The sequence below is a fragment of the Melanotaenia boesemani genome, chromosome 2 (assembly GCF_017639745.1).
Source record: "Melanotaenia boesemani isolate fMelBoe1 chromosome 2, fMelBoe1.pri, whole genome shotgun sequence".
Taxonomy (NCBI): Eukaryota; Metazoa; Chordata; class Actinopteri; order Atheriniformes; family Melanotaeniidae; genus Melanotaenia; species Melanotaenia boesemani.
The window spans coordinates 34,989,568-35,016,882 of NC_055683.1; the positions used below are offsets into that span (position 1 = coordinate 34,989,568).

Sequence of the window (27,315 nt, forward strand, 5' to 3'; positions counted from 1 at the left end):
TTTATAATTGTTTATATTTCTACAGCGATAAATTAATCTGGTGATTTATGGTCAGTGTTTAACTCAATCACCCTGTCCGTGCAAGAAATAAGAGAATTACAGCTAACTAGGCTCATTCAAATACTCACCTAAAATTACGATCAATAATCATTTCAATCTGAATATAATCATTATTGTCATTATAGTCATATTTAATTATGCGTCTATTACAGCATCTTTGATTATTACTTCATTTGCAACTGTAAATTCCGACAGTCATGGAAGGTCTCATGTTCTCTCAGACGCACACCGCTGCTCTGCGCTCTGATTGGACGCTGGAGGCGGTGGGCGGGTCCGCCGGTGGACAATAGGCAGCGGTCCGGTGAGACTGAGCGGCGGTCAGACGGTGACTTTCCTCTTTGGTGCAGACAGCCGGGTCCCCGCTAAGATCTGAGCTCCACCGCTTCATTCCGAAACAAAGCTGCCGGAGGACGAGCGGCGTTTCCCCGTCAGCAGAGCAGAGCCGCTGCCTGGATGGACTGACGGCTGCGGCACAGAGAGCAAGGTAGGATCAGAGGTTCTGTGCAGCCTAAGCCAATTAACAGCATATTAAAACGTCCAGGTGTCTTCAGGTGTGTTTTAATTCCTCTGCAGCTCAGATTGAGCTTCACACTGATGCCTCACACAGTGTCCTGTGTCTTTGCGCTGCTGTGTAACAGAGCATCACACTACACCAAGGTTGTGTTTACAAGCCAGGGCTGTTTGGCTTTGGTGTGCAGTTTAAATGTCCATTTAGACGGCTGTTTTCCCAAACATAACTGTGAATCTGAAAAGAAATTCTTTGACACTGAGCAGTAAAAGTTAGAGATGCACCATGTGACAAGACTGAGCTGAACAATAGAGCCGCTGTAAATCTTTTGTGTCCCATCTGAGACGACTGAGCCTTTATTTATAACATTGGCTTTAAAAATCACCACACATACTACATTTCTACAGCTGATGTAAATTTTTCTTTCGTTTTTTTTTTTTTTTTTTTGGTTGCTACAGCCATGCTCACGTGCACATACTCTAGTAGTTCACATGTGTGGCACGCTGTCATGGACATAATGAAAGCTTTGTGTCTGCACAGCATATCGCAGCACAGTTCAGGTCTTTGTGCTGCAGTTTGTGGATGTCTGCACACACTACTCACACCGGCTCCCCCACGAGTGTCGATGACAGATGCAGACATATTCACATATCGGTTTAATTTTTGTTTTTATTGGTCATTTTACCAATTCGTTTCAAGCAAGAATTGTCTCGTACCCTTAAGTTTCTGTCATGAACATAATCTAATTTGACAGATATGTCACTGTTAGGGCTCTAGTAACTGAGTGAGCATTCAAAGGATAAAAAACACAGCAAGACACCCAAAAATTTTGCTAAATTATAGGTAATATCCTCAAATGTCTCATTTTCTCTTTTGGCTAAGGGATCTTGTGGCCTGTACCTAAATGTTACTCACTGCCTTGATATATTTGCACATTATTTCTTTTTTTTTTTTTTTTTTTTTTTTTTGCTTCAAAAGGCCTTTCAGAAGGTAAATATCTTCAGTGCTGGCCATTTTACTAGCAGAAAGGCATACAGCCACCAGTAATTCTACGAGTTTGTCTCTAAAATATCAAAATTACTTTTGTTTATGCACTTCGTGGGTGTGAAAAGTTCCCATTCTTGTATTTTTTTCATGTTTCATCATCTGTGTTGTTTATTGATAAAAACTGTAGTATGTTGCAGCCCTGCTTTCCCAGTGTTTGCAGTTTTATGAATAATTTAACATCATGTGACAAATTAGCTGATTGCCCAGCTGATAAAACGAGCCAATGATATTTTGATTTACTTTAGAGGTTAGAGAGTATGATTGAGATGTTTTTTTTTCCCAGACACTTTTAGCACCATTTTCTGTGTAGTTCTGGATTTTTGTGTACCTTTTAAAAAGATTGAATTGAATTTGGAATAATTCATTGCAACCCTCCTGAGCAGGCAGAGGGGAAAGGGTGTCAGAGAAGAAGAGAGGGAGATTAAAGCAGACAAAGAGGGTAACGTCACCTACTGTAGCGTGGGGCTCGCAGTGGCAGAAATGGCTCGACTTTAAAGCAGAGCGCCCCGCGATGCGCTGCCGAGCGTGCAGGCACAAAGCCTCAGTGTTCGCAGGCTGAGCCAGTTAAAGCTGACTGCTTTGATGCGCTCCAAAAGTGCCGTGGGAGCCGACGACTGGGTCCCACCGGAGGGCCGAGCCGCAGGCCGCCACACTGGGAGCCATGTCCAAGCTCGCAGCGGGAGTGTGAAGACCAATGCTGAGACGGTTAACATGATTTGGTCTCACGTCTACAAACATTTCCTGATGAGAGAGTTTGAATCTCTCTGGTTTGCTTATATCTCATTGGGCAGGTTGTAACATTTCACACGTTGGACTGCTGAGTTAAGAATGACAGAAGATGAGCCTTCAAATAAAACAGATGACCAACCTGATGCACTTTTAGTTCTTTGTGTATCAAATGGCCTCAATCAGTTTTTTGTTCAGTGGATCCACAAACACTCTGATGGTCCATGGATTCTTAGACATCTGAGCTCTTAGATGTCTTCTGTGATTGGACACCAGTACATAAATGTTACTGCAGAGGTTGTTAGAAGATTATGTTTTTGGCTCATTCAAAAGGGTCATCCAGTTCTTCAAACTATGAAAGTTCTTCAGAGAAGAAGAGCATAAAATTCTGTCATTTAAAGAGCTTGTGCAGCGGCTGTTGCTCAGGAGGATGAGCAGTCATCTACCGGGAAGTCAGTGGGTCAATTCCAAGCTTCCCCTGACTACATGCCAAAGTATCCTTGGGCAAGATACTGAACCCCACGTTGCCTCCTGATGTGTATGTTGGTGTATGAATGTGTGTAATAGGTGAACGCACTTTGTATAATAACAATAGAAGTGCTGTATGACTGTGTGTGTATGTAGTGTAAAAGCACTTTGAGTGGTCTAAATTTGAAAAAAGCTCTATGTAAGTACAAACCATTTACCATTCAGCTAGGAAAAAAACAATGGTTTCAGTTGACTGAAGATACCTGGGACTATACCTCTGTCTCCACCAGCAGGTCCGGGTCAGTACAGGATGGTTTGGTGTGAGAAATCCTGATACCTTAAGCTGGTAGGTGACCTATCGGACTAGTGTAATGTCATAGCGGCACAACACCTTTCTTGAATAATAACAAAGACAAACAACACAAAAACAAAGGAGCACAATGGTGGACATCCAGCATTTTGTCTTCTTTCTTCTCACCATGTGACTTTAAAGAGCAAAAACATCCACCGTATATCTAAACATGGTGCTGTTGCCCCTTAGTGCAGAGTTGCACAGGAAGTGATGACTCTTTCGACCAATCAATTGCAGTGTGTTAAGCTCCACTCTTTATAGGTCGGATTTGCAAGAATGGGTCCCCAGTGGGTACCCAATGGAAGGGTCCCAAAAAAGTGGGAGAGTATGGGTCAGATTTTTTGGTACCCTTTTCCACAGAGTGTGGAAACGCAAACAAATGACATGTTGGTGAAAATGGGGATCTCATCAATCTAAGGACGTGTTCACACCAAGGCAAGCCAAGTTTATTTTTGTAGCACATTTCATGTACAAGACTATTCAAAGTCCCTCTAATTAAATCCAAGTTCATTTGTTTGGAAAGTCTGTTTCATTTGGGGAGGTTTGAATATCCAACTGAACTCTGAGCCCCCTGGTCCATATAAAAATGTAGGTCTTCATCTGCCTCAGGTGAACGTAATGCAGGAAGCAGACTACAGCGCATGGCATTTTGGGTAAACGCAACCAAAACATCGTGTAGAACGATAAACAGAAGTTGACTTGAAGTCAAATAGGGAGGGTAAACGAGGTAAAAGCTGTGATAGAAATATGGTCAACACAAGAACACTAGGATCAGCTGCAGCTCCATGTGTTGCTCTTGCGGTGGAAAACGGCTGTCCCGAATGAACCAACATATGAGCAAGTTTTCATGCTCATTTGTCTCGTCTTCTCCTTCAGTATTTCGTTTTGCAGCGCTGCCTCTGGCGAGGACGAGAATGCGTCATTTAAAGGGTTCGGATTGTGTGACCGGGTGAAAGAAAACTGTCACGTGATCATTCAGAGGATAAAACTGAAGAATATTGCACCCGCTAATAGTACCGAGTCCCCAATCATATCGAGTCTAGTAGACTATCAGACATGAATGTGCATGAGGGCGAATATCATTGTGCACCATGGTCCTAACATATCTAAATACTACAACAGCCTTCGACATACTTTAACTTGCTCTCTGGGTTTGGGCTCCACAAACGCATTCCTACATGTTATAGCATTTTGTGGCCACTTGGGGGCAGTCTTAAAAAATTCTGTAATAGGCTGTTGGTGCTTTAGCTTTGCTTTGCTGTTAAAAACACCAAAGTCAAAGTGGATCTGCTTTGTGGTGGACTGAAAATAATGAGTATTGTCCAGATTGTCACCTTCTTCTTTGTTAGCTGTTACTAGTGCTGTTGTTGGCACCTTCCAGCTCAAGCTAACCTTCAACCAATCAAAACTTAATCAATGTGCAGCATCACCTCTAGAGCTCATGTATTGTTAAGTTATTAAAGCACTGCTTTTCTGTGCAGGTATCAAACCACCTCAACTCATTCTCTTTCTTAATGAATTGAGAAAGAGAATGTTTGAAATCACATGGTTTCCGCTGGCGTCAGTACTTTGACTCAACAGAACCAACAATCATATTTAATGTGATGCTGTTTTAGAGGCTTTACCTGTTGGCATTTTTGCTCTTTACAGTCTAACTTGTTATTTGGTTAAGTTTATGAACCAAATCTACAAGAATAGATTTAAGAGAAGATTGTTCTCGTGTGCAGAATATATCACCTTATTACTTCACGTCACCATATCTGCTTTTGTTTTCTCACTTTTACAATGAAACGTGATGGAGATTTTTAATGTACGAAGATCGTATGATGAAAATAACATCAATCCCCCAAGAGACGAATAATAACACCTTCCCGTTGGGTCCTTAGGCAAGACCCTTGATGCTACTGCCTAACCACCTTCAGATGTAAGTCGCTTTGGAGAAAAGCGTCTGCTAAATGACTATAGAAAAGAATAGAATAGAATAGAATAGAATAGAATAGGACTTTCGGCTGTAGTAAAAGGTTTACATCTAATTTTTTAGTCCAGCTTTAGTGTGGCAATACTTTGGCTTTTCTAGTCTTATGGATGCACTGAACACATCATCACCTCAACTTTATTCATTTACTTGCATCATCATCATCATCAGCATCATACCATGCATGGCTACTTAATTGCTATTTTCAGTCTCTTTACATTAGATTTATTATATTTCTTTTCTTTTAATGCTCTGCAGTGGAAAGTAAAGATGCATGTTTTTGCATAAGTTGAAACAATTTTTCTTAATTGCTTCATCTGCTGATTAATGAATGATTTGTTCTTTACAAATCTTGGAAAAACTGTGAAAAATGCCATCTGTTGTAGATGAATAGATCTTTTTTCCTTGAATGGCTTCAAGATATGTTGCTCTGTGAAGTGTTAAGCATCGTTAGCAGTTCATTACCAAAAGAAGTCGTATTTACAGCCACATATGCAGAAGAAAAACAGTCAATTCTCTTATTTAACAAACTAAAAGCAGACAGCATTCAGGATTTTTGCCTGAAATTACTAATCAAAATGTTTCCAGAGGGAAGAGCTGCCAACAGAAGAGAGAAACTTTTCACTTTCTGTCAAATAAAGATAAAAAAAGGATAGTATTGTTCAGCTTGCGGTAATTTGCTGCAGAGATAGGAATCATGATTGGCATTGACGGCTCACTGAGTTCGCTGAACTCTGCTCCACACACAGCGACTGATAACTGATGACACACAAAACCTGATGACATTTCAGTCTGTTTGAAGTCAGAGCAGAGCTTTTTCTAGCAGCAGGAAAACACGAAGGAGGAGAAGCGGCTGCTGCTGCTTATTATCTCCACGATTCATCGTCCTTACAACTTTATTGCAGTCACTTAATCGTAAAGGTGTTAAAATGTTTGCAGAACTCAGTAGGATGTTAATGTGTTGTTTAGCTTGACCATCGACTCTTAAAGATGCTCAGTTTAACAAAACAAATTTTAAGCATAAAAATAGTTTCTTAATTGATTTTATATGATTTTATACTTAATAAACTCCTGTCAGCTGACTATTTTTTCAGTTTGTGCTCTATAATTTGACATTATTGCCCTTCAGGCATGTGAGTGTCATATTTATGCACGTTTAAGTTTCTCATGGGATATTTTTTTCTGCAGAAAATGACACAGTAAGCATCGTACAATGACACATACATAACTTTGCTTGTAAAATTTACTCTCTTTTGAGATCTAGCTGTAATCCAGTTCAAAGCACATGTATACCAGGCTGTTTCTTTCAGATAAATGACAATACGAGTTGCACTGACCCAGCAGGTCAACGGCTCAGACAGTTTAACCACCTACCAGAGTGACACGACCCAAATACCATTTCCGTTGAATCACTGACCCTCAGTTTGAATGGATTTAGCAGAGACTATTTATATTCTGCTGACAAACCTGCAGAAGAGCTTTATGCTTTCTGGGTAAATTAGATCCTTTTTTATAAGAGCAGCTATGACTGATCTCACTGCCTGCTTTAAATACTGCAGCCTGCTCTGATTTCATTTCCTTCATCCATCTGACGTCCACATCTTCATGCAAAAGTTGCTTCTTCTGCTTTTTGGGTTGTTTTGCGTGAGCAGGGCAACGTCATCAGTGATCGATGCTCCATGGCTGTCACGCTGCAGATACACTGGAACAATAACGTGGTTGGTAAATGCAGATTATTATAAAAAGGCAAATAACTGCCCCAACAATCAGTCGACTGATTAATCTTTTTCCTGTAATTAGTACTTTTCGAGGCTATGATTAGACTCCATTCTGTTTTTAAGAAACATGCTTAAATATTATTGAATCTAGCTGAAATCAAGGTGGAAGTCCAGATGTAGAGCAAAGGTTTCTGTGTTGAGGACTTTTCTGTCTGTGTGCATTTAATGTGATATGGTTAAATAACTGCCCAATTATTTGCCAAAAAGACCTTCATATTAGGCTTGAATATGATTAATCAGTCTTTCAACTTCAACTTATTGCACAAAAGTGGTCTACAAAATAAATATTTAAAAAAAAAAGATGTGACTTCATAGTATTTACATATGAAATACTACTATTTCATTGCTTATAACTCAGAGACTCCAGAGTGGAGTCACTGGTTTGAGCAGGCAGTATTGTAGCTTAAAATTCATTCTACTGTGTCAACTCAAAAAAAAGGATGAGCAGAAGGTGACTGGTACTGGTTATATGAAGGGGTCAATGATATGGTCACTGATCTGCTTGTTGGTTCCTCGGCAGCAGCGTTAAACAGTGCTCAGCAGTCCAGAGGTGGGTCTCCAAGGCAGCCAGCCCAGTCAGGTTTATTTTTTTAAAAAAGAAAGGATTCTTGAAAAGCAAAACCTGTTTCTCATTAGTTGCAATAAGGTTAATTAAAACTCTTTCCCAACCTCTGGTGGCATCCATCAGTCGTTCCTCAGGAGCAGACTGCCACTCCCTACCAGCTGAAGCTCTTCAACTCAAATTGGAGTAAATGCCCCACCTACCAGCCATTTCACCTATATGTTCATAGCTACCCCCTTTCATTGTCTCTCCATGAAACCAGTCCAGATTTTTAGAAAAGAACTGTTACATGGAAATACTCTTTAACAGTATTAAAAATGACCTCACCTGTCCCCTAACGTGCCTCCCAGTCTTAGCCTACATCCATATGAAGACGAAATGAAATGTCCAAATGATAAAAACTTCAGCGGATACACCTAAACTAGTCTCTGTGTGCACATGTCCTTAAAATGCACCTTGCTGTGCGTGGTTGCTTTACTTTTAAACATCATAATACTTCTACCTCTTTATAATCATTTAATTTTAATCCATTTAATAGTTGTAACCGTGTGGTAGTAGGATGCAGCTGTATAATTTCTAAAGTGTTAAAACAGATTTATGAAAACATTCATGAAGTAGACATCATCTCTATTGTGTTCCGATGCACAAACCACCCGAAGTCTTATTTATTACGATGGAGGTGTTGTCGGGAGCCAGATGTGGTTTAAGATGGCAGCATTTGTTCATTAAGTATTTTTTAGCTGGGTGATGCATTGATTATGCATTACAAGTGATTTATTAGATGCTGATGTTTTACAAGCTTGAACACAAATGAGGTGACTGAGGCACCTCATTCCTAGCAGCACAGTGGGACCATTACTCAGCATTTTTGTCAGATTTGTCACATTTACGTGCATACCATGTGGAAATAATATCTAACTGAGAGACACAAGAGCTCTGCTGATGTTCTCAGATCATTTCTGTATTAAAAGATGCAGAGTTTTTGCTCCAGTGAGCAGCAGAAAGTTCAGGAATGAGTTTTTGTACTAAAAGTCAGAGGTTGTGAATAGATTAACTTTGTGTACTATGACCTTAAAATCTATCAGCAGACTGTCTCCGGGTAACTACAGGGACCCAAGAACATCAGCAATGTGATCCATTTTCTTTGTTCCAGTTAAAACGCTGGCAGTCTCTCTCTCTGTACCAGCAGTAATTGATTTACTGACTTTTTGGCAGACCTTAGAGGATTGCATTGCAGTAGTTGAAGTTTGTCTGAAAATAAAAGCTTCTCTGTATCAAGTACAAAGAATTGTACAAGAAAAGCAAGGCACAATCACTCACACATACCCATCATGGTTATGCTGCTTATTTTCTTTTACTTTACAGGCTTTTTAACACGTTTACTTTCATTTTGAGAGCCATAATGAGTATCCATGACCTGGACTTTGTCCTGTTTATAGTTTTATCTGATTTAGGATTAAATGTAGAGCACAATGTTAACATTGATTCTGAGAAGTTTAGGTTTCAGCTTCAGTTGCCCATTCAAAGGTGTGCTAATTTTTTTTAAAAATTAGCCCTTGATTTTTTGTCAGATGTCTGGATATTTATCCACTTCTGGGCCAATATAATAAAATTCTTGTAACATATGTTTTAGGTTATGTCTCCAGACTGGACCAAGTCATGAATCAAAGATGCAAACTTCCTCTGTCCTCAAAACCAGTTTTATTCAACTCATTTAAAATAGTAATAAAAGAGCCAATGTCCAGGTCCAACAGTTCAGTGGGTAGTCATCAGCATAGTTCATGACTGACAGTTGCTGTGCTTGTAAATGACGACGTAATTGACAGTTCTTCTGATGTTCTCAGCTCATTTCTGCATTAAAAGATACATAGCTTCTGCTCCGGTCGTCAGCAGAAAGGTCAGTAACTTAATCATGAAGGTGTTAAAATGTTTGCAGAACTATGTGAAATCGGTGTTCAGCTTGTAGCATCTGTTAGGGAGCTGTATTAAAAGCAGCTGCTTAAATGTGTGAAAAACCCCTTTGTTCAAACAAATATAGCTATAAACCATCCGAATGTGGTCACTGGACTTCTGTGTCCTGAGATGTTTGTCACCACAGTGATGGCAGGAGATCCTTTGGGTCCTGTAAATTGCAGGTTAGACCTTCTGTTATTTAGGCTTAATTATAGAGGTGGAAATCTTCATCAAAATTTGACTGAATTACAATTCAGGTGGCCACGATGTGATTATAAAAATACTTTTGATGCTTCTTTATTTCTTGTGTGACGACCAGACTACTACAACTTTCCAAGTGGAAACATGTTACACTTCTCCTATTTGTGACAAACAACAAAGAAGAAAACCTATCCTAGTGGTCTTGGTCTTGACTCAACCATCTTGTTTGTTATTTGCCTACCACAGGCAGTCCAGGTGCTGCAATGTTTGAGTTCCACTTTTTGCATTCCTCAACATTGTGTTATTAATTAGCACATAGTAATGTATACATCAATTCAAAATGTGCACATTGAAATGCATCTTTAAAAAACTACTTTTTCCCCTACCCCTACTTGGCTATCATTTTGGAACAGATCAGTGTTTGTCAGGGAATTTTGTAATCTTTATGTGGGGTTTTCAGTAATTTTCAGATAGAAGACAGACAGATGGAGGTTTTGCATATCAAAATAACAAACAATGAATGCCAAGATCCAAGGCATCCCAAAAAGTTATTGTATGAGGATTTTCTGTGTAATTCACTCCGCTTGTTTGGTCTTTTCATCCACATGTCTGAACATTATTTGGGAAAAGTAGAAGACCCAGACATGAGCCTTGTGGTACTCCTTATTGAGCCTGTTCATATTTCTATTTCATATCTGGGTGTTCATGTCATCAAGAGGAAATGCACTGTGATTTTGCATATTCCAAGGATTTATTTCCCAATTATTAAAAAGTCAAGTTAGTACAGTGAAACAAAAAGCTGCAAAGATGTCTTTTCTTACAATATTTCGAATCAGTTAAAGTTAACTGAGCTCTTTAAAGAAAAACAAAGATGCTAGCCTAAGAAATATAAGTAAATATATCATTTCATGGTTGAAAAATGTATAAAAAAAAATACAAACAAGTAAAAGCAGAAAACAAAGTGGCATAAATCAGTTTTTATGACAGGTGTGGCATGTTGAGCCTGGCTGAGCTTTTGTAAAACCGCTGCCTCTTGTCAACAGAGGCTCCTACAGCGAGACATCGCTCCCCACTTGCTGTGTCATACGGTAGACAGGTAACGCTATCAGGAACTGCAGATGGAAGAACAGCAGCACTGGCATTAAAACAGACTGGCTTAACTCCAGCTGTGCATTGTTTTCAATCGTGCATTTCGCTAAAAGCAAAGCCAGCAAGGCAGGCTCACAACCTTCGTCAGGAAAGGCAAATGAAGCTCCTTGACGTCCTTGGGGGGAGCAGCCGTGGCACTGTTGCCCTAAACAGGAGCGCTGGGAGCTGCAGTGAACAGAAAATGCTTCTAATTAGTGCTGGCTGTGACTTCCCTTTATTGCCAGGCTCTTTGATATGACAGCACTGTAAGAGCACATATGAGTGAATACTCAGTGAAGGCTCAGGAGGTTGGCCGAGAGAAAGAAAGTGTGAAGGATACTGCCTGCATACATAGAAAATTGTTATGGTTAAATGCAGATGAGTGCAAAATAAGGCTGCAGCAAGCTGAGGATGTTGCTGTCTGTTTATTCAGGCAACAAAAATACACCTCTGTGTTTAGCTTGTAGCATCTGATAGGGCAAAGGAGTTGAATTCAAGTCTGTGCAGTATCAAAGTTTCCATCTATTTTTCCCCAATAATTATGACCTTATTTCTACAGAAGCTACAAATGAAAATGGGAATATTCAGACTTAATAATCAGGAACAATTTGTTTCTCTGTCAGTTCAGCTAATTTAGAACTTGGTATCTTAAATAAAAATATAAATTTAATCGCAGTATTGCATAAAAATAAACAGACAAATTGTAAAATAGTCAGCCTCCACTTGCAATTCATAGAGCTTGCCATCTTAGTGACAACAATCAGATCCACTAAGACTAAAACCAGTGTCAATGAGCCTGTTTAAAAAATCTGATAATATTTAGAGGTCTGGAGTTATCAGATTATTCAAATGGTCATTAGGACAGCATCTGTGGATGTGCAAAAACTGCTTCACTTCTGTCTTTTTAATGGAAAATATTGAAAAGACTGAAGCAACGCCATCACATGAGCGGAACATAAGAAAAACGAGGGCATGCAGAGCAGGAAGTCAGAGTATAAACAAAGTAAATCGTTTACATGTAGTCTACTTTGCAGGCTTATTAATTCTAGAAGACAGGATGTTTTGAAAATACCGATAAGCTATGTCACTATGTAGGCACATAGTCTGAAGAAATTCAATAATGGACTGGAATATCCATTTCACAAGATACGGAGACTTCAGATCTAATTATTTACAATCTATCCGATTATCCTCAAGTATCAGATTTTAATGTTCATGTAAACAGAGTCAAGCTCTGCTACTTAACAGTTGCTGTGGTTACAGCCACTGCTGCAGGGAGGAGCTTTGGAGGCAAAGCCGAAGCACAGCAGAGAGGGAGCTGGCGGAGCCTTCAAGGTTTAGTCATTCTTTCAATCCAAAGTTAAATCTAAAACTTCATTGTTCTTGAGATTCTGTAAGTTTTACTTTTGCTGTTGAGCCTCTACTTGTGGAAATTTTTTTACCAGCATTCCTCATCCATATCTTTTTATATGTATTTTACTTGAACTCATGTTAAAACATGTGCCATTTAACAGAAGGCCAATGCCCTTTTGTTAAATCAGAGGTCTCAGTCAATCAGAGGTTTTTCTTTTGATGTGTGAATTTTTGCAGAACTTGTAACACATGAACAAAGTGTTCTCATTCTTTGATGCAAAATGCATCAATCTCTTTCATTTATTGTGTTGATGATGCGGTCACTTTGACACTGTGAGCGGGGACTCTGGTTGTGCAGAGACATGAAAGAGTTTGAATTTGAATGAAAATGAACCCACACATGCAGGATGTGAAATGAAACTCCTGTGTGTGTCCATCCGTGAGCAGGTGCTCTTCCTCTGTTTGTACCTCTGAACACTCTGACCGTCTCATTCCCTCTGTGCTGTATTGACCTTGTCAGAAGGATGCTGAGTGGAGCTGCGATAGACAGCCAGTTGGCTCCTTTGGGTTCAGCTGACTCTGCATTTTTATCTGCTGTTGTACTTTAATACTCAGCACATACTGTTTGGGTTCAGAACCATTTCAGTCATTCACTGTCACTCCATGACAGCCCAGTTTTCTGATGTTAAAGCTTTGTTTTAAACATAAAAGATGATCAAAGGAAGATGAACATTTTGTTTTTCTTCTTTTTTTTATTTGGCTATACAGCTAAACATAAAAAAAAAAAAAGTGATCTCTCACATAGGACGCTATCCTCGATTATAAGGATAGGGCAGTAGATGATAATCTGTGTGGCCATATAATGTGGCTTCTTCTTCTTCTTTGTTTATTTCACTGGTGCCACACAAACTACGTTGCTCAACACTGCCCCCAACAGTTTCTGATGGCACTGCTCCATTTGCTGTGGGAGAAGCATCCACAAGAACTCTGGAAACAGACCAAATTATGCATGTAAAGGACACAAGAGACCGACGGAAGGCTTTGTATCCAGCTTTAGCATAAAGCAGGCATCCTCATCTCCGGTTCTAATGGCTCACTGTCCTTCACACTTTCACTGTATTCCTGCTGCAACACAGCTGACTCAAATTAATAGGTCAGTAGCAGACTTGTGCAGAGTTTGCCAGAGATCCTTTTTACTCAAATTAGGTGTGTTGAAGCAGGGAAACATTTAAAACATGCACGACATGTATTAGTTTGGGATCACTAGCATAAACGTAAATGAGCCATTAGTCTATGAATTCCCAGAGTCCCAGAGTTTAGACTCTTCCAGCACAATGCTCTCTAATGTCTTTAGTACCAGAAAGCAGGATAAAACTGTTTACCTAAGTCCCAGGTTATTTACTTCCAGGCATTAAATTGTGATTTAATTCAGCTCTGACTTGGATTAAAGGGAGACTTTCGTTGTTTACAATAAAGTTTAAATATGCACCATTCCTTGAGAAGCACCTGCTCCAGGACTCAACAATAACAAAAACTACATTTTAAAAAAAAAACAAAAAACAACATACTTTTAAGACACTTTTTAGGATTTTAGCATCAAATGCATCATGTTTAGTTTGAGTAACTGTACTGAAATGCTGCATGTAGTGGTGTACCTTTCTGCACAGAAGTTTTAGGAAGGAAACGTATCGACCAGAGAGAAGGCATAACTTATTCATCAACAGCTAAATGCTGCAGTCGCAGTGCATCTTGGACATAGTGTTAAAGTCTGAAAATAATCTGGTATGTTGCTAACAGTCAGTCAGACAAAGTCTAATTTAATACAAATCTTAACTTTCATAACTTTAAAATGATATTGTATCAGCATGAATCACAGCTTTATTATCACTGCTGGAACATACTGCATGTTGGTGTTTGGTTTTTATTGTTTTCACATGCTGTACTTGAGCTCTGTGTACACATTTCCTCGCCCTCACTCGTACTGTAGACTGGAGCTGTCGCCAAGGCAGGCACAGATGGACCTGATGCACAGGATGTGGCCAGCATCCCGTCTCCTTCGACACCCTCTCATCCCCGTTAATGAGAGCTGGTGCAAATCCGCTGCGCCATCAGAGCTGCGAAGTCGTACCAGTCATTCAGAGATGCTGAGATTGCTCAGCAGACATGATTGGCTTCTGTGAGTAGCAGAAGGAGAAGACGGAAGGTGAGACAGATCTGCTGAGAATGTAAGGCAGCTGGTGCAACGGAGTAGAAACACACACTCATCAATGGTGGACGAGCATTTAAGGTTCGACCCACAACACCCTCACGGAGTGCCTTTCTTCACTCAGATCTTGCATATTTCTATTTATTTATTTTATTAATTATCTTTATCTGCCATACTCGTCATTGGCGTTGATTTAACTGAAGGCAAATAAGCGCCTTGGACAAAGTTATTATTGCCTTCACACATAAAGCACCTGTTTTAGCCTTTGATTTGCATCTCTCTGAATGTGCTGAAAAAGAAAACCGGGATTTTGCTGTGAGGCAAAGGTGCTAATTGTGTGCCGAGTGTACTAATTATTAATAGATCACTGTTTAAGTATGTTGGATAAATATTTGTTTCCCAGACAACTATTCTACCACCACCACAAGTTTGTTATTATAGTTTTAAGTTGGATTTCTATATAACTATTATTAATGGATTGCCCACAACAATTTGAGAATACATTCATGTTTGTCTGAAAATGAAAATAATAAAGCTCTGATTATGCCTTGTTTTCAGGATTATGGAAAACAAAACTAGAAGCGCTCAGAGAGTGCTTGTATTTATTTATCTTTTTACCCTCTGCCAATGATTGTGGGCATTATTTTTGAGTTAGAAGCTCTAAAGGCTAAATTATCCCAATCTCCTTATAGTTAAAAATCCTTTAAAATTTAGGCAGTGATCCAGATTACCCCTAAAATCTAAAACACTTGTTTCTTATTCCATTTCTAAAATTTCCAGACAGACAAACCAGTGCTGCCAAATCCATGACCTCTGCCTTGGCGGAGGTAACTACAACTAGCCTGTTATTAGCAATTATTATTATTAACCCTGTATTTCGTGGATGTTAATGTATTTGTTTCCATTTGATTCAAACCTCAGTACTAAATCTGCTAGTAATTCAAAGCTGCTAGCATGAAAAAGCAACATAAGTCTCAGTGTAAAAAGATGCAAAGTCATCTTCCATTTTTCCCAATTTATGTTGTTTCTAAGACGGATTACCAAACATTGATTTAAATGTTTTATACAAAATCAACACTGTAACATAACTTCATGGTTTTACTAGTTATTATCCTTCATTGTTGTGAACAATTATTAACCCTGTATTTTGTAGCTGTTTGTTTCCATTTAGGTCCAAACCTCAACATTAAACCTGTTAGCCTATTAAAGCTACTAGCATGAAAAAGCAGCATTAATCTTAGTGTAAACAAATATGAAGACAATGTCCTGTTTTCATTGCGTTAGTGTTACAACTCCAGGACAAAATGTCACTTACTTGAAAAATAAATAATACAATCATAAAGTCATTTTCTCAGTTTGCAAGCTCAATGTTTTAATGTGACTCAAAAAGAAATGCTAATTTAGCTTAGCTAAACATTTTGGTTCGTGCTAACTCAAACACTGGCTCCAGTGTATGCATGTATCTCCCATGCCAACTAGTTACATTTCTCTTTTTGTTTTTGTTAAAAATTAACATTGCACAATCAACATCAAACCTGCTAATGGTTTAAACCCGCTAGCATTTAAAAAAATTATAAAATAAAAAGTTGACTTCCTGTTGTCACTACATGTAACATTACAACTCAATGTAAACATGCCACTTATAAGGTTCATTACAATAAAAGCCATTTCCACAGTTCTTAGCTTGTTCTTAATGTGAGTTAGCAAGAAATGTCAGCTTAGTGTTGCTAAATATTGTGGCTTAAACACTGACTCCATGTGTCTCCCACTTTTATGTTTTTAAGACAATTAACTAAGTACTTATTTTTATTTATTCATTATTCAATAATGTAATTATTTTTATTTACATTTAAATTTTCATGGTTCCAGTTTTTAGAGGCTGAGAAATAAAGATTTTAGTCGATGCTAACAGTCTATCCTCAGGTTTTAGGAGGTTTTTAAAATTATACAAAGGTTTTGGAGCATTTTTCTAATAACTAAAAGTATAATTTTAGATCCCATACTGCATTTATTTTAGTTTAAAAAGTCTACACCCAGTATGATTAACTTTACCAGTGAGAAGAAATCTTACATTAGGGGAAAAATTATAGATAACAAATGCTGATTTTTAACAATATCTTTATTAATAATTATTTTTAAATATGAAGTGGCCATTTTTCCTAACATGGGTGTTAATTTAAACAACCTTACAACAGTAGCAGTAAATGTTTGATATGAATTAAATAAATGTTGTGCAGGTATGGTGTCCAAAAACCACAAAAACTAACAGTAGATATAGATTTGCACTAGACCAAATCCAGGGACAGGTACCATTTAATATGTTAAAAAATGAACCCTTACCTTTCAAAATGTTGTTTCTAAATTGCAAATTTTAGATAAAACCATATAAGGTTTTTAGTTATTTTATAGTTTCTTTGTTACAAGGGAGCCCTTCAAAATATCAAAGGTCCCAGTTTTCATGTCTTGTATTCAAAACCTTCTGTGATCAGAGCAGTTAGTGTATACACTGGAGGTTGTGTGGGAACAGAGATGTGGGTGGATGCTGTTCCTCACACTGAACTTTGTCTTCCTTCCTGCTCTTGGTGTTCCACAGAAACATCCGTCTCCAGACCAGTGCACCGGCCCGTCCTGCCCCATCCCTCCACCACAATGAACTCATCACCGCACAACTCCCGCGCCCCCATCGACATCCTGGAGGAGCTTCAGCTGATTGCTGCACAGAATCTGGAAAGACTGGACATCAACAAATACTACGAGGTGGTCCGTGAGCTAGGCAAGGGCACCTATGGGAAAGTGGACCTGGTCATCCACAAAATCAGAGGTAACAACTGGAATCGCTACTTTTATTTATCCATGAATCTGTCCTCATTGGTTTATGAAGTGTAAAAAGTGATGGGTTCATATTGCTTCAACCTAAATCTAAAACTTGGATTCAGATTTTGCAATCAGCACATCAAACTAAGGCCTTCACTAAAGCTCCACTTTAACCCATAAAACTCAGAGCCATATTTTGCTACTTTGGCCTGTCATTATTTTATTTATTTATTCATATTTTTATGTAAAAATGCATGTGGAAGCTGAACCTTTTAATCCCAGTCAACATCCAGACATGATGTTTTCAGGACAGCCTCAATTGTCATTTTATTAGGCCAGAATGATGTAAATGAATGTATCAAAAGATATAGTAGCACAAAGGCCAACCAAAACAAGAAAACAGAACTTATTACTAACAGAACATTGTAGAAATAACACACAGATCAGCCTTTTCTCATATGCATGTCATTCTGTCAAGTCTTGGTTTTCAAAAATAAAAATATTGGCATTGAAACAAACACAACAGAAACTATTTATATATTTACACTTTTTTTTTCCTCAAACTGATTTTTGCTATTTACAGTTATTCTACAATTTTTCTACTATCCTTACAAAACCATCTCCAACTCAGCTGACTTTTTGACACCACCACGCATCCAAAATATCATCTTGGCTTTATTCCAGCCATAGAGGAGCATTAGTTTTGTTCTTTTCAGACAGACATAGAATTTTCTTCTAATTGGACATTACCGATTATTTAAGCTATGTGATTGGTCAAACTCTTAACAGGATGTGGCTTCATCACAATTTTCGTGTAAAAATAGAGGTCTCTTAGCAACATAGTAATGATAGTGATATTTCTATATTATGAAATTATGATAAATAATGGTTATTTCATGGCTCACCTATTATGGATTTACCATATAGAGTCTCAGAATAAACATTACATGTTGTGACTGGATTGTAAACCTCTGGGATGGAATATAATATAAACGTATGGAAAACTTCCATACATAAAGGCAGTTTACTCCACAGGGTTACACACTACCGATCCTGAGAAATTGTTGACAATATAAGTGATCGTGGAGCACTGATGTTCTGGTAGAGTAAAAGACACAAAAGTACAGCTCACAAAGTAATTAATGCCACTTTTAATTATCCAAACCCCGCTTGTTCTAATTCTCTGTTGAAAAAGACACTAAAGTAGATCCAAACATGAAAAAAAAAAACTTTTGTGGGTGAAGATATCTGACTGACATCCAGACATTTATTTGGCCTAAAACTGAGTAAATCTAGCAGGTTGCAGATGCAGGAAATAGGATTATGTTTTTGTTTATGATTCAGAATGATAATGCTGGACTGATGTACGGCAGCACATGAGACTCAAAAAATAATGTTTGCGTAATCATTGCAAAGTAAAATGCACATGTTCACCCCTGAAGTGTTTACTGCCACAAAAATAATTCTGACAGCCAAATCAGAGGTAATGCAAGCTGCTGTTCTACAGGGATTTGGCACAGGTCACAATCCAGACTGCTGAAATTCACCACTCAGCTAACAGAAAATCTGCATCAGTGCCAAACGTTAAAAGCCAAAAAAGTTGCCATCTGCTCAGTGCCTCTCCATAGTCTCTTTTTTGGAGCACAAAGCCTCAGCTTCGCCACTTGTTTTGAGTGGCTGCAGCCTATCACGCAGATGAATTCTGACCTTTTCCAGCTGCTGAAGTGTGCACTTGAAGGATGCACAAAAACCTCATGTTCCTGCACCACCGACATTTTCTCAGAGCCATCAGGGACAAGTGCATCTTTAATCGCCTGCCCTCCAAAGTCCTAACAGAAAATGAAGTCAACAAATGAAATAAATGGGCTGATGATGTAGACGTTTCTGACCTTTTTAATTATTTTGCAAAAATGCTTTTATATTGAGGAGACAATGTCTTATTTTACCATCTGTTCCATCCACAGTTACTTCATTTATTTTTTATTTACTCAGGCTACAGTTAATTATCTTTCTAGTCACAATTTCCTGTTATACTTCAAGAAAGATTCAATTTAAATGCGTTTCCCTAAGTCCTAAAAGGCCTGAGCTCTACAACATTATAATTTGTCTCAGGGATTAATAAAGTTTTTTCCTTTCTTCATTCATTTCTTTTAATTTAATTTATTTTTCAAGTCTTTGCCTTTGTCCTATTTATAAATATATTGTCTTTTTCAATTGATATGCATGTTAATTAGTCTTTTATGCGAGTATAAACACATTTTATGCCGTCTATTTTTCGGTTACTTTTAGGGGTGGAACTCAATTAAACAAATTAATTTAATTAATTAGAGTCTTTGAAACTAATTAACCTCAATTAATCGCATAACAATTGCCCTATGAAGTAGAATTTTTTTTCTTCAATGTTTAATTTTTGTTTTTCAATTTTAGTGGACAACTGAATCAAATAATAGACACATACAATAATATTGTAAACTCAAGCTCTAGTAATGTCTGCATTTCAATTCAAAACAGTTCATAACAGTAGTAAAACCAGTAGATTATTAAATAGAAAATATACCTGGCAGGTTAAAGTGCCATTGTAAGCACTGTTTAAAGTCAAACAGCCATTACAAAAATAAATTTCTAAATGAATAATTAGATATAATTGAAACCAACATAGAAGCCCAATGGTATTATATCTAATGTTTACTATGAGGGGCTAAAAAGCACAAGACGTCAAAAAAGTAAAATTACGGATTACAAAAGTTAAATGTTTTTACTTTGGTTTTGCATTTATGCATTAATTAATTATTCAATATTTAATAAATGACTTCTTCACTAAAAGAAAAAATATTTATTCTTCCTCAAAAGTAGATTAGATTTCATTTCTGCTCTAAAAATCACAGTTGTAGCTTCTACAGGAATTATCTAAGTTCCTCTGAGCAGATGGTGTTTATCTTAGAGCATATCGGTCAGAAGGCTGATTTCAGAACTAATCATTCATGCAAACATGAAACATACAAACAGTTGTGTTTTCAACATTTTGCAGGGGGCTATTTGCTTATTTTAATTTAAAACAATGAAGAAGATGTTCTAATTTAGAAAGCCAATGTTTACCTTATGAGTAGCTGCTATATATTTATGCTATGTGGCTTTCAGTATTTTCCCGAAGTGAAAATTGAAAATTAAAACTCACATTATTTTCCAACTTTTTGATTACTTTTTTTCTTTTACATTAATTCTCGCAAGTCAAGGAGCAGATGACAAAAAGAAACAAAAGGAAATTTTGACGTTGCAGTGTTGGATATGAAAAAGTCTGAATTTCCAGTTGCATCTGAATGCAGAGATATACTCTGGGTACAAAAGGCTGATTTCTTAAAAGATTAAGTTCAATTACTGTGGTAATAGATGAAAAAGATGCTATTTGAGTGTAAAACACACTAAAAAATTAAAATTTTTCACAGATTTTAATTGATAGAAAACAGAGATTAACTTTTTTGTGTGCCGTACAAACAGCCCTCAAGTCATAGCATCAATGTTATTGGCTTAAATAATCATATAATAAAAATCTGATATAGTGTAAGCCACAGTAAAAATTTGGGCAGAAAGTAATAAGGGTTTTAAAACAAATTACATTCACTTCTATGCTGACGACTTGCGACTATATGTAGCAGTTGATCCTGAAGTCTGAGGCCCATTTACTGCACATATGAAAGCACCTGCTGCCTCAAAAAGCATCGAGATGAAACATTAGTTTAAAAGGGCAAATGCAGAAGCTATTCAGGGTGTAATCTGTTCAGAGATGCTGGAAAACAACAGATATTGTCAGAGAAACATATTTTCCATTTCTCTTCAATAGCAAACAGTTTCACATCTGTCTCTAAAAGCAAACAAGATCTGTTAATGACTAATTCTGAATTACATCAAATAAAAGCTTCAAAATTGGAGCTCAAGATTTGGTGTTATAACTGACAGCCTATTAAAGATTCCCTTAAAGAGAATTAATTCTTGTTGCAACCGGTATTTGTTTTTTAGTTTAAGAAAGTCCCCAAAGCCTCTCGTAATGGACATAAGAATGAACAGAAAGCCTCTCCTGACCTTTCCTAAAGTGGCTGCACTCTGAAAAACCCACAAAGCACTTTGCAGAGCTGATCCGGTGGTATTGGAGAAGTCCCCGCTGACACCCTGACTGTTGGTGCAGGGAAATTATAGGCCGACGTGGCAGTTATGCAGGTTGTTGTGTGGAGTTTTTCTCTCCGTTTGGCCATTTATCTTATCTCACTGCTCCTCCCCATCATTGGTGGCTGAGGAGAGATGAGAAGAGGCATGTTTGGGCAGCTAAATTCATTTCTGCGGAGCTTTCACATTGTTATGACATTTGAAATAATTTCCTTGTCCGTGGTTTTCTAATCTCATCATCGACTCTTTGAGGACAGCTGTAAAAATGTCACTTCGTTTCAATATGTCCAGCATGAAAATAAATCAGGAAGATCCTGACTGCACTGTTGAAGCATAACTAGCCTGGCTGAGGATTTGAAATACTTAGTTTAAATCTCCAGCAGAAGACATCAGGATTTAAGTCTGCATGGAGATTTTTAATTATTCATCAAATAGTTTTAATTAAGTTTCCAGCAAGCAATTAGGCAGCTGTGACATAAATCCCTTAACACTTTAATAGAGTGGAAAAGAACTAGTTATGTAACTCTGTCCTGTCCTTGATTTTTCAGGCACAAAAATGGCTCTGAAGTTTCTGAGGAAGAAAACCACCAAGCTGAAGAGCTTCCTGAGGGAGTACAGCATCTCCCTCTACCTATCTCCTTGCCCTTTCATCATCAACATGTACGGCATTGCCTTTGAAACAGACGAGTTCTACATCTTTGCTCAGGAGTACGCTCTGGCAGGAGATCTTTTTGACATCATCCCTCCACAGGTGAGAACTGCCTTTCAAATATCTACACACAGAAACATCGACTGACATTCCTATAAATGTTGTTCCTTTAACCACAAATCTGGGTTTTCATATTTCATCTTTATTGTAGTGCATAGCATATAAAGTTATATTTTCATCCTACCAAAACTAAAAAGCCACAGAATCACAAAGAGTTAATGTTACTTATTGGTATGAGATGCCGTCAGGTCTGCCAAGAATAATGTCCTTGTTCCAGGATATAAAAATCTACTTTTATATTTGAACTTTTACAGTGAAATGTCAGACTCACCTGTGCCCTTTAACTAGAAAACCTACAACAGCACTCATCTGGGATTCTCGGAAAGTTTTATTGAAATTCGGCTCACATTAAATGAAATGTTAGGACTATTATTAAGAGAAGGTATTTTTGTATATTTCACATAAACACAAATTTGTATGGAGCTGGGATAAGGACATAAGCTTAATAGGTTGTATCTCTGTGTTTGAAATGGTAACAACTACAGATACTAATCTATTAATATGAATTCATTCTGCAAGTCAAAATATACAAGTCAATACAAGAAAATGATCAAGGGTAGTGTGACTGTCACCACTCCCTAAAAGATGGGATGGTTTACCAGTAATTAAAGGTTTATTTCTGAAGTGGACATATTTTAAAACTTGTAATGTTGACCTGTATTTTTTGTGACTTGTATTTTCAGACTTGTAAAATGTACTTGTATTTTCTAACTTAAATGTTCAGGGTTAGGGAAGAATTAATTCATAAAACTACATTTGTATCTGTATTACTTGTTACACTTACTAATATGAAGATAAAAGTTACTAAATGTTTCCATCTTCATAGCTCCATACATTTGTAGCACATTAACTGTTTTGGAAGGAATAAACAAGGCTTCTTACTGTTGTCATATACAAGTATGTGTAAAAGAAGGGACATCCTCATTTAATTCTAAGGTTGTACATTTTAGAATATTTTAAAGAAATCATCTACTTTCTACCAGGTTTAAAAATTATATCAGTACAACTTTAGATGAACAACAAGGTGACATATTGCTGAGACATTATTTATTTAACAAAAACTAAGCTTGTAATTGAATATGCAATATCAAGAATGAAATACATCAGTAATGATCTTAAAGGTGCAATTGTTGCTGCTCATCAATCTGGGAATCTGGGACATTTAAAAAAATATTTAGAATCCATAATTTTTTATAAGTGGAAAAAATTCAAGACAGCTCTCAATTTTTCAAGGAATGGATGTCCCAGCAAGTTTAGCCCGAAGTCCGACCAAAAAGCTACATCTCAGACTCTTGAGGCCTCAGTTACCATGTAAAATGTTAAAGACCATGACAGTCCAATTAGAAAAAGACTAAAAAAAGTATGGCATGTTTGGAAGGGTTGCAGGAGAAAGCCTCTTCTCTTTCAAAAAAAACATGGCAGCACAGCTTAGGTTTGCATTTGTACAAACCACAAGATTTCTGGAACAATGTCCTTTAGACAGGCCAGACCACAGAGGAGATGTATGGTCAAAATGCACAAAAACCAAACACAGCATATCATCTCAAACACTTCTTAGCAACTGTTGTGCACTGTAGTGAAGGGATGATGCTCTGGGCTTGTTCTGCAGCCACTGAACCTGAACACCTTGCAGTCTTCGAGTGGACCATGAACTCCTCTGGATACCAAAGTTTTCTATGGCCCTTTCCCTCTAGTACTTAGCCCAACCTGACACCATCCCTCTTTAAAACCTCAAAGCCAAGACTGTGGAAAACAACAATGGCAGCAGTGGCAGCAGAGATGGTGTTTCATGAACACCATGGTCCAACACAGAGATGAAGACCTTTTTGTGCTTGTTGGCCAATGAAAAAATCCAGTGCGAGCTGGACAGCGCAACTCATAATGAGAAGTTTCTAGCAGTTGGCGAAGTTGTTGTTCTGCATGTCTTGCAAACAAATGACTTAACGATACTTACTAGCCGCCTTGCTAAGACGACTCCACCCACACTGAACGCGATGTCAGTTGCCCGCTATTGTAATGGGAACAATCAAAACTGAGGTGGTGTGGTGTCGGCTGAATTAAGGTAGGTCTAAGTGGACACTAGTGGGAAAGTGCCATTAGAGTCTAATGTGAGGCCATATCTGACAGACAACTGTTGCTAAAGAATTAAGGTGTTGACATACTCCAAAGTCCAGACCTCAACCTGCTATTGGTGTCATTAGACTGAGGGTTCTGTGTTTCCTGACCTTTCTGTCCTGCTCTCTCTGTTCAGGTGGGACTCCCTGAGGCAGTGGCGAAGCGCTGTGTCCACCAGGTGGCCATCGCCTTGGACTACCTGCACTGTAAGAAGCTGGTCCACAGGGACATCAAACCCGAGAACGTCCTCATTTTTGACACAGAGTGTAGAAAGGTCAAGCTGTCAGACTTTGGCATGACACGGCGTGCTGGCTCCCCTGTGAAGCGTGTGAGCGGCACGATCCCGTATACGGCGCCTGAGCTATGCGACACCTCTCGTCATGAGGGCTTCTGCGTCGACTACAGCACAGATGTGTGGGCATTTGGCGTGCTGCTGTTCTGCATGCTAACAGGAAACTTCCCCTGGGAGAAGGCCATGCCCAGCGACTCCTTCTACGAGGAGTTTGTCCGTTGGCAGCGACGTCGGACAGGAACGGTGCCGTCGCAGTGGCGCCGCTTCACCGATGAAGCCCTGCGGATGTTTCGCAGGCTCCTCTCCATCGAGCAAGAGCGCCGCTGCTCTGTCAAAGAAGTTTTCAGCTACTTCAACCAGTGCTGGATGTTGGACACGGAGAACGGGAATGTCAGCGGGACATTAGCAGGTGCCGCGCCTCACCTGGACATCAGCTCATCCTCGTCCGAAGAGGATGTGTTAGTGGACAGGCTGAAGCAGCAGAGCCTGTCACCTGCCTGTGTGGCGGCAAAGGGGGGGATAATGATGGACACCCACTACTCCTCCATGTCCACCAACAGCTCGCCATCCTCCACTGGCAGCTACGATCGAGTCAACAGGGACAACGAACGTGGACGCATCCTGGTGACCACACCCATCGAGATCTGTGTGTAGAGACGTCAAGATGACGCTTTCAGGCGACCTGCACACATGTGTGCGCTAACAAGGAAGATTTCTCCAAGTGTGAAAAAGGGGAGAAAAGTGAGGAAGCGTGAAGGGACGGTGCGATGCATCAGGAAGTGAATGTTTGTTGTAGCTTCACTGCAGATTTCCCCGTTTTCCAATGAAGAATTAATCTGAGGAAATAACCCGTGTGGAAAATCACACGCCGTGGTGTCTCATCTGTGGTTTATGATTCAGAACATGAACTCAATGGAAAGAAGAAAAGCAGAAACAGGAACAAATATGAACAGAAACAACATAATCCACAAGCAATATGTTAAAAAAGAAGAAAATATCTGCAGAAAACAACGTGATCGGCTTTGTGCATAAAAGCGACCGTGACTTGTGTGTTTGTCGTTGTGAACCATTTTCATGTTTTTTTTTTTTGTAAAGTGTGTTCTTTTTTTTTTAGTTATTTATTTATGTCAGATTAATATATTCAGTAATTGTTTTATCAAAGATCTAAAACCTGTTTATTATCTTCTCTAAAAGAAGTAAAAACAATTAGTTGGAATAAATTAGTTACGTAGAAATTGTAGAAGCAGTTGTTGAGCTTTTTTTTTCGTCATGATCATGTTGTTGTGATCCCATTAAAGTAGATGTTTTTCCCTCTTTCATGTGTTTTTATGACGGCTAAACTTGCTGTACAGTAGCAGTCGAGTCTCAAGCTGATCCTAAACTGCAGTGTACTGGGACGGTTATTAAACATTAAACCTCAAGGTGAAGAAAATTCCCACTTTGTGACCATGTTTAATCATCTATTTGATTTCTCAACTTAAAAGAAAAATCATGTGGAAAATTTGGAAATATTTCTTTTCTCTGCTTGAATAAGAAAGAAAATTGAAGTTGTATTATTAGGAGTTAAAATTATTTTTAGTTTCCTTGAAAAGAAAAATCTTTAAACATTGAGAGCAGCAGAATTAAGCTTTGAGGACCGCTTTTTTTTTTTTTTTTTATGGTTTTAATTAAAAGGTTAAAGGCTGGACATGTGACACAAGCTGAATGAATGTAGAAAACAAAATTCTTTGAGATGTTGAGATTTAAGTGCTTTAGAAAACTTTTTTTTTCCCCGTTTGTGTATGTATTGCATGAAGTGACATTACTGTGTTGAACATTTTTGAAATAAAGCCCCTGATTAAAATAAATTCCTGTATCTCTGTATTTATTATTATAGAAAATTATGGCTATGTCTTATTTGTCTGCAAGATTTAAGCAAAAACTGTATTTCTTGAAGTCTGGTTGAAAGATGAGCAGGTATATTTTGGTGAAGGATAAAACCAGAAAGGTCCAAGTTGTTTTCTTAAGACAAAAGACTTCTGTAATCATTGTTAAAAAATTTAAACATGCTATTGATGAATTGAGGTTTGAATAAATCCCAACTACTCTCACCAGCCACTGTATCAAGTCCACCAGTTCAGTTCAACGTTAACACAAAAATCTAATCAGCCAATCACATGTTAGCTATTCAACACATTTACTCATGTAGACACGGTCAAGACGAGTAGCTGAAGTTCAAACTGAGCATCAGATTGAGGAAGAAATGGGATTTATGAGACTTTGAACATGGCCATTGGTGCCAGGCAGTATAGTCTGAATATTTCAGAAACTGATCAGCTCATCACTGAACACCATTCATACAGTTATTAGCTGCGTTCACATGGGGCACTTTTTAACTGAAAATCCAATCAGATTAGAAGGCATCATGTAAACACCTCAGCTTATCCGAATGGCCTTGATCGGAAAGAATTTTCAATCCGGTCAAGGGGAGTGGTTTGAACCTTTTCATGATCAGATCACCAGGAAAAAAAAGGGATGTAAACACTCATTCCGATTGTTTCTGAGCATGCTTGAACCATTTGGAGGTTACATGATGTAATGAGTTTCAGAGAGGACTGTGGCAGCTACAACATTTTTAGAAATCTTGTAGAGTTAAGGATTATTCAGCAAAAAAGTTAAAATAAGATTAAAAAATAAAACTTCTTCCACATTAGAATACACTGAGCATATCAAAGGCATTATGAGCATAATATTAAATCTTTCCATCATATAAACACATAGCTGATAGGATCATTTTATCTATAGTCATCATTTTTTGCTGATGACCATAATGTTGTGTCATCTGCATATATTGCCATGGTTGCATGTTTC

At 38.2% G+C, this 27,315-nt stretch overlaps 1 protein-coding gene across 1 annotated transcript; it reads left to right on the forward strand.

The window, feature by feature from the left end:
• On the forward strand, positions 1-26,116 carry unm_sa1261 (un-named sa1261). Its single transcript, XM_041973870.1, has 4 exons — positions 1-544; positions 16,911-17,138; positions 21,838-22,040; positions 24,310-26,116. Exons 2-4 carry the CDS (start codon positions 16,967-16,969, stop codon positions 25,117-25,119), a joined length of 1,185 nt encoding a protein of 394 aa, XP_041829804.1. The 5' UTR covers positions 1-544; positions 16,911-16,966; the 3' UTR covers positions 25,120-26,116.
• Positions 26,117-27,315: the final 1,199 nt, after the last annotated feature.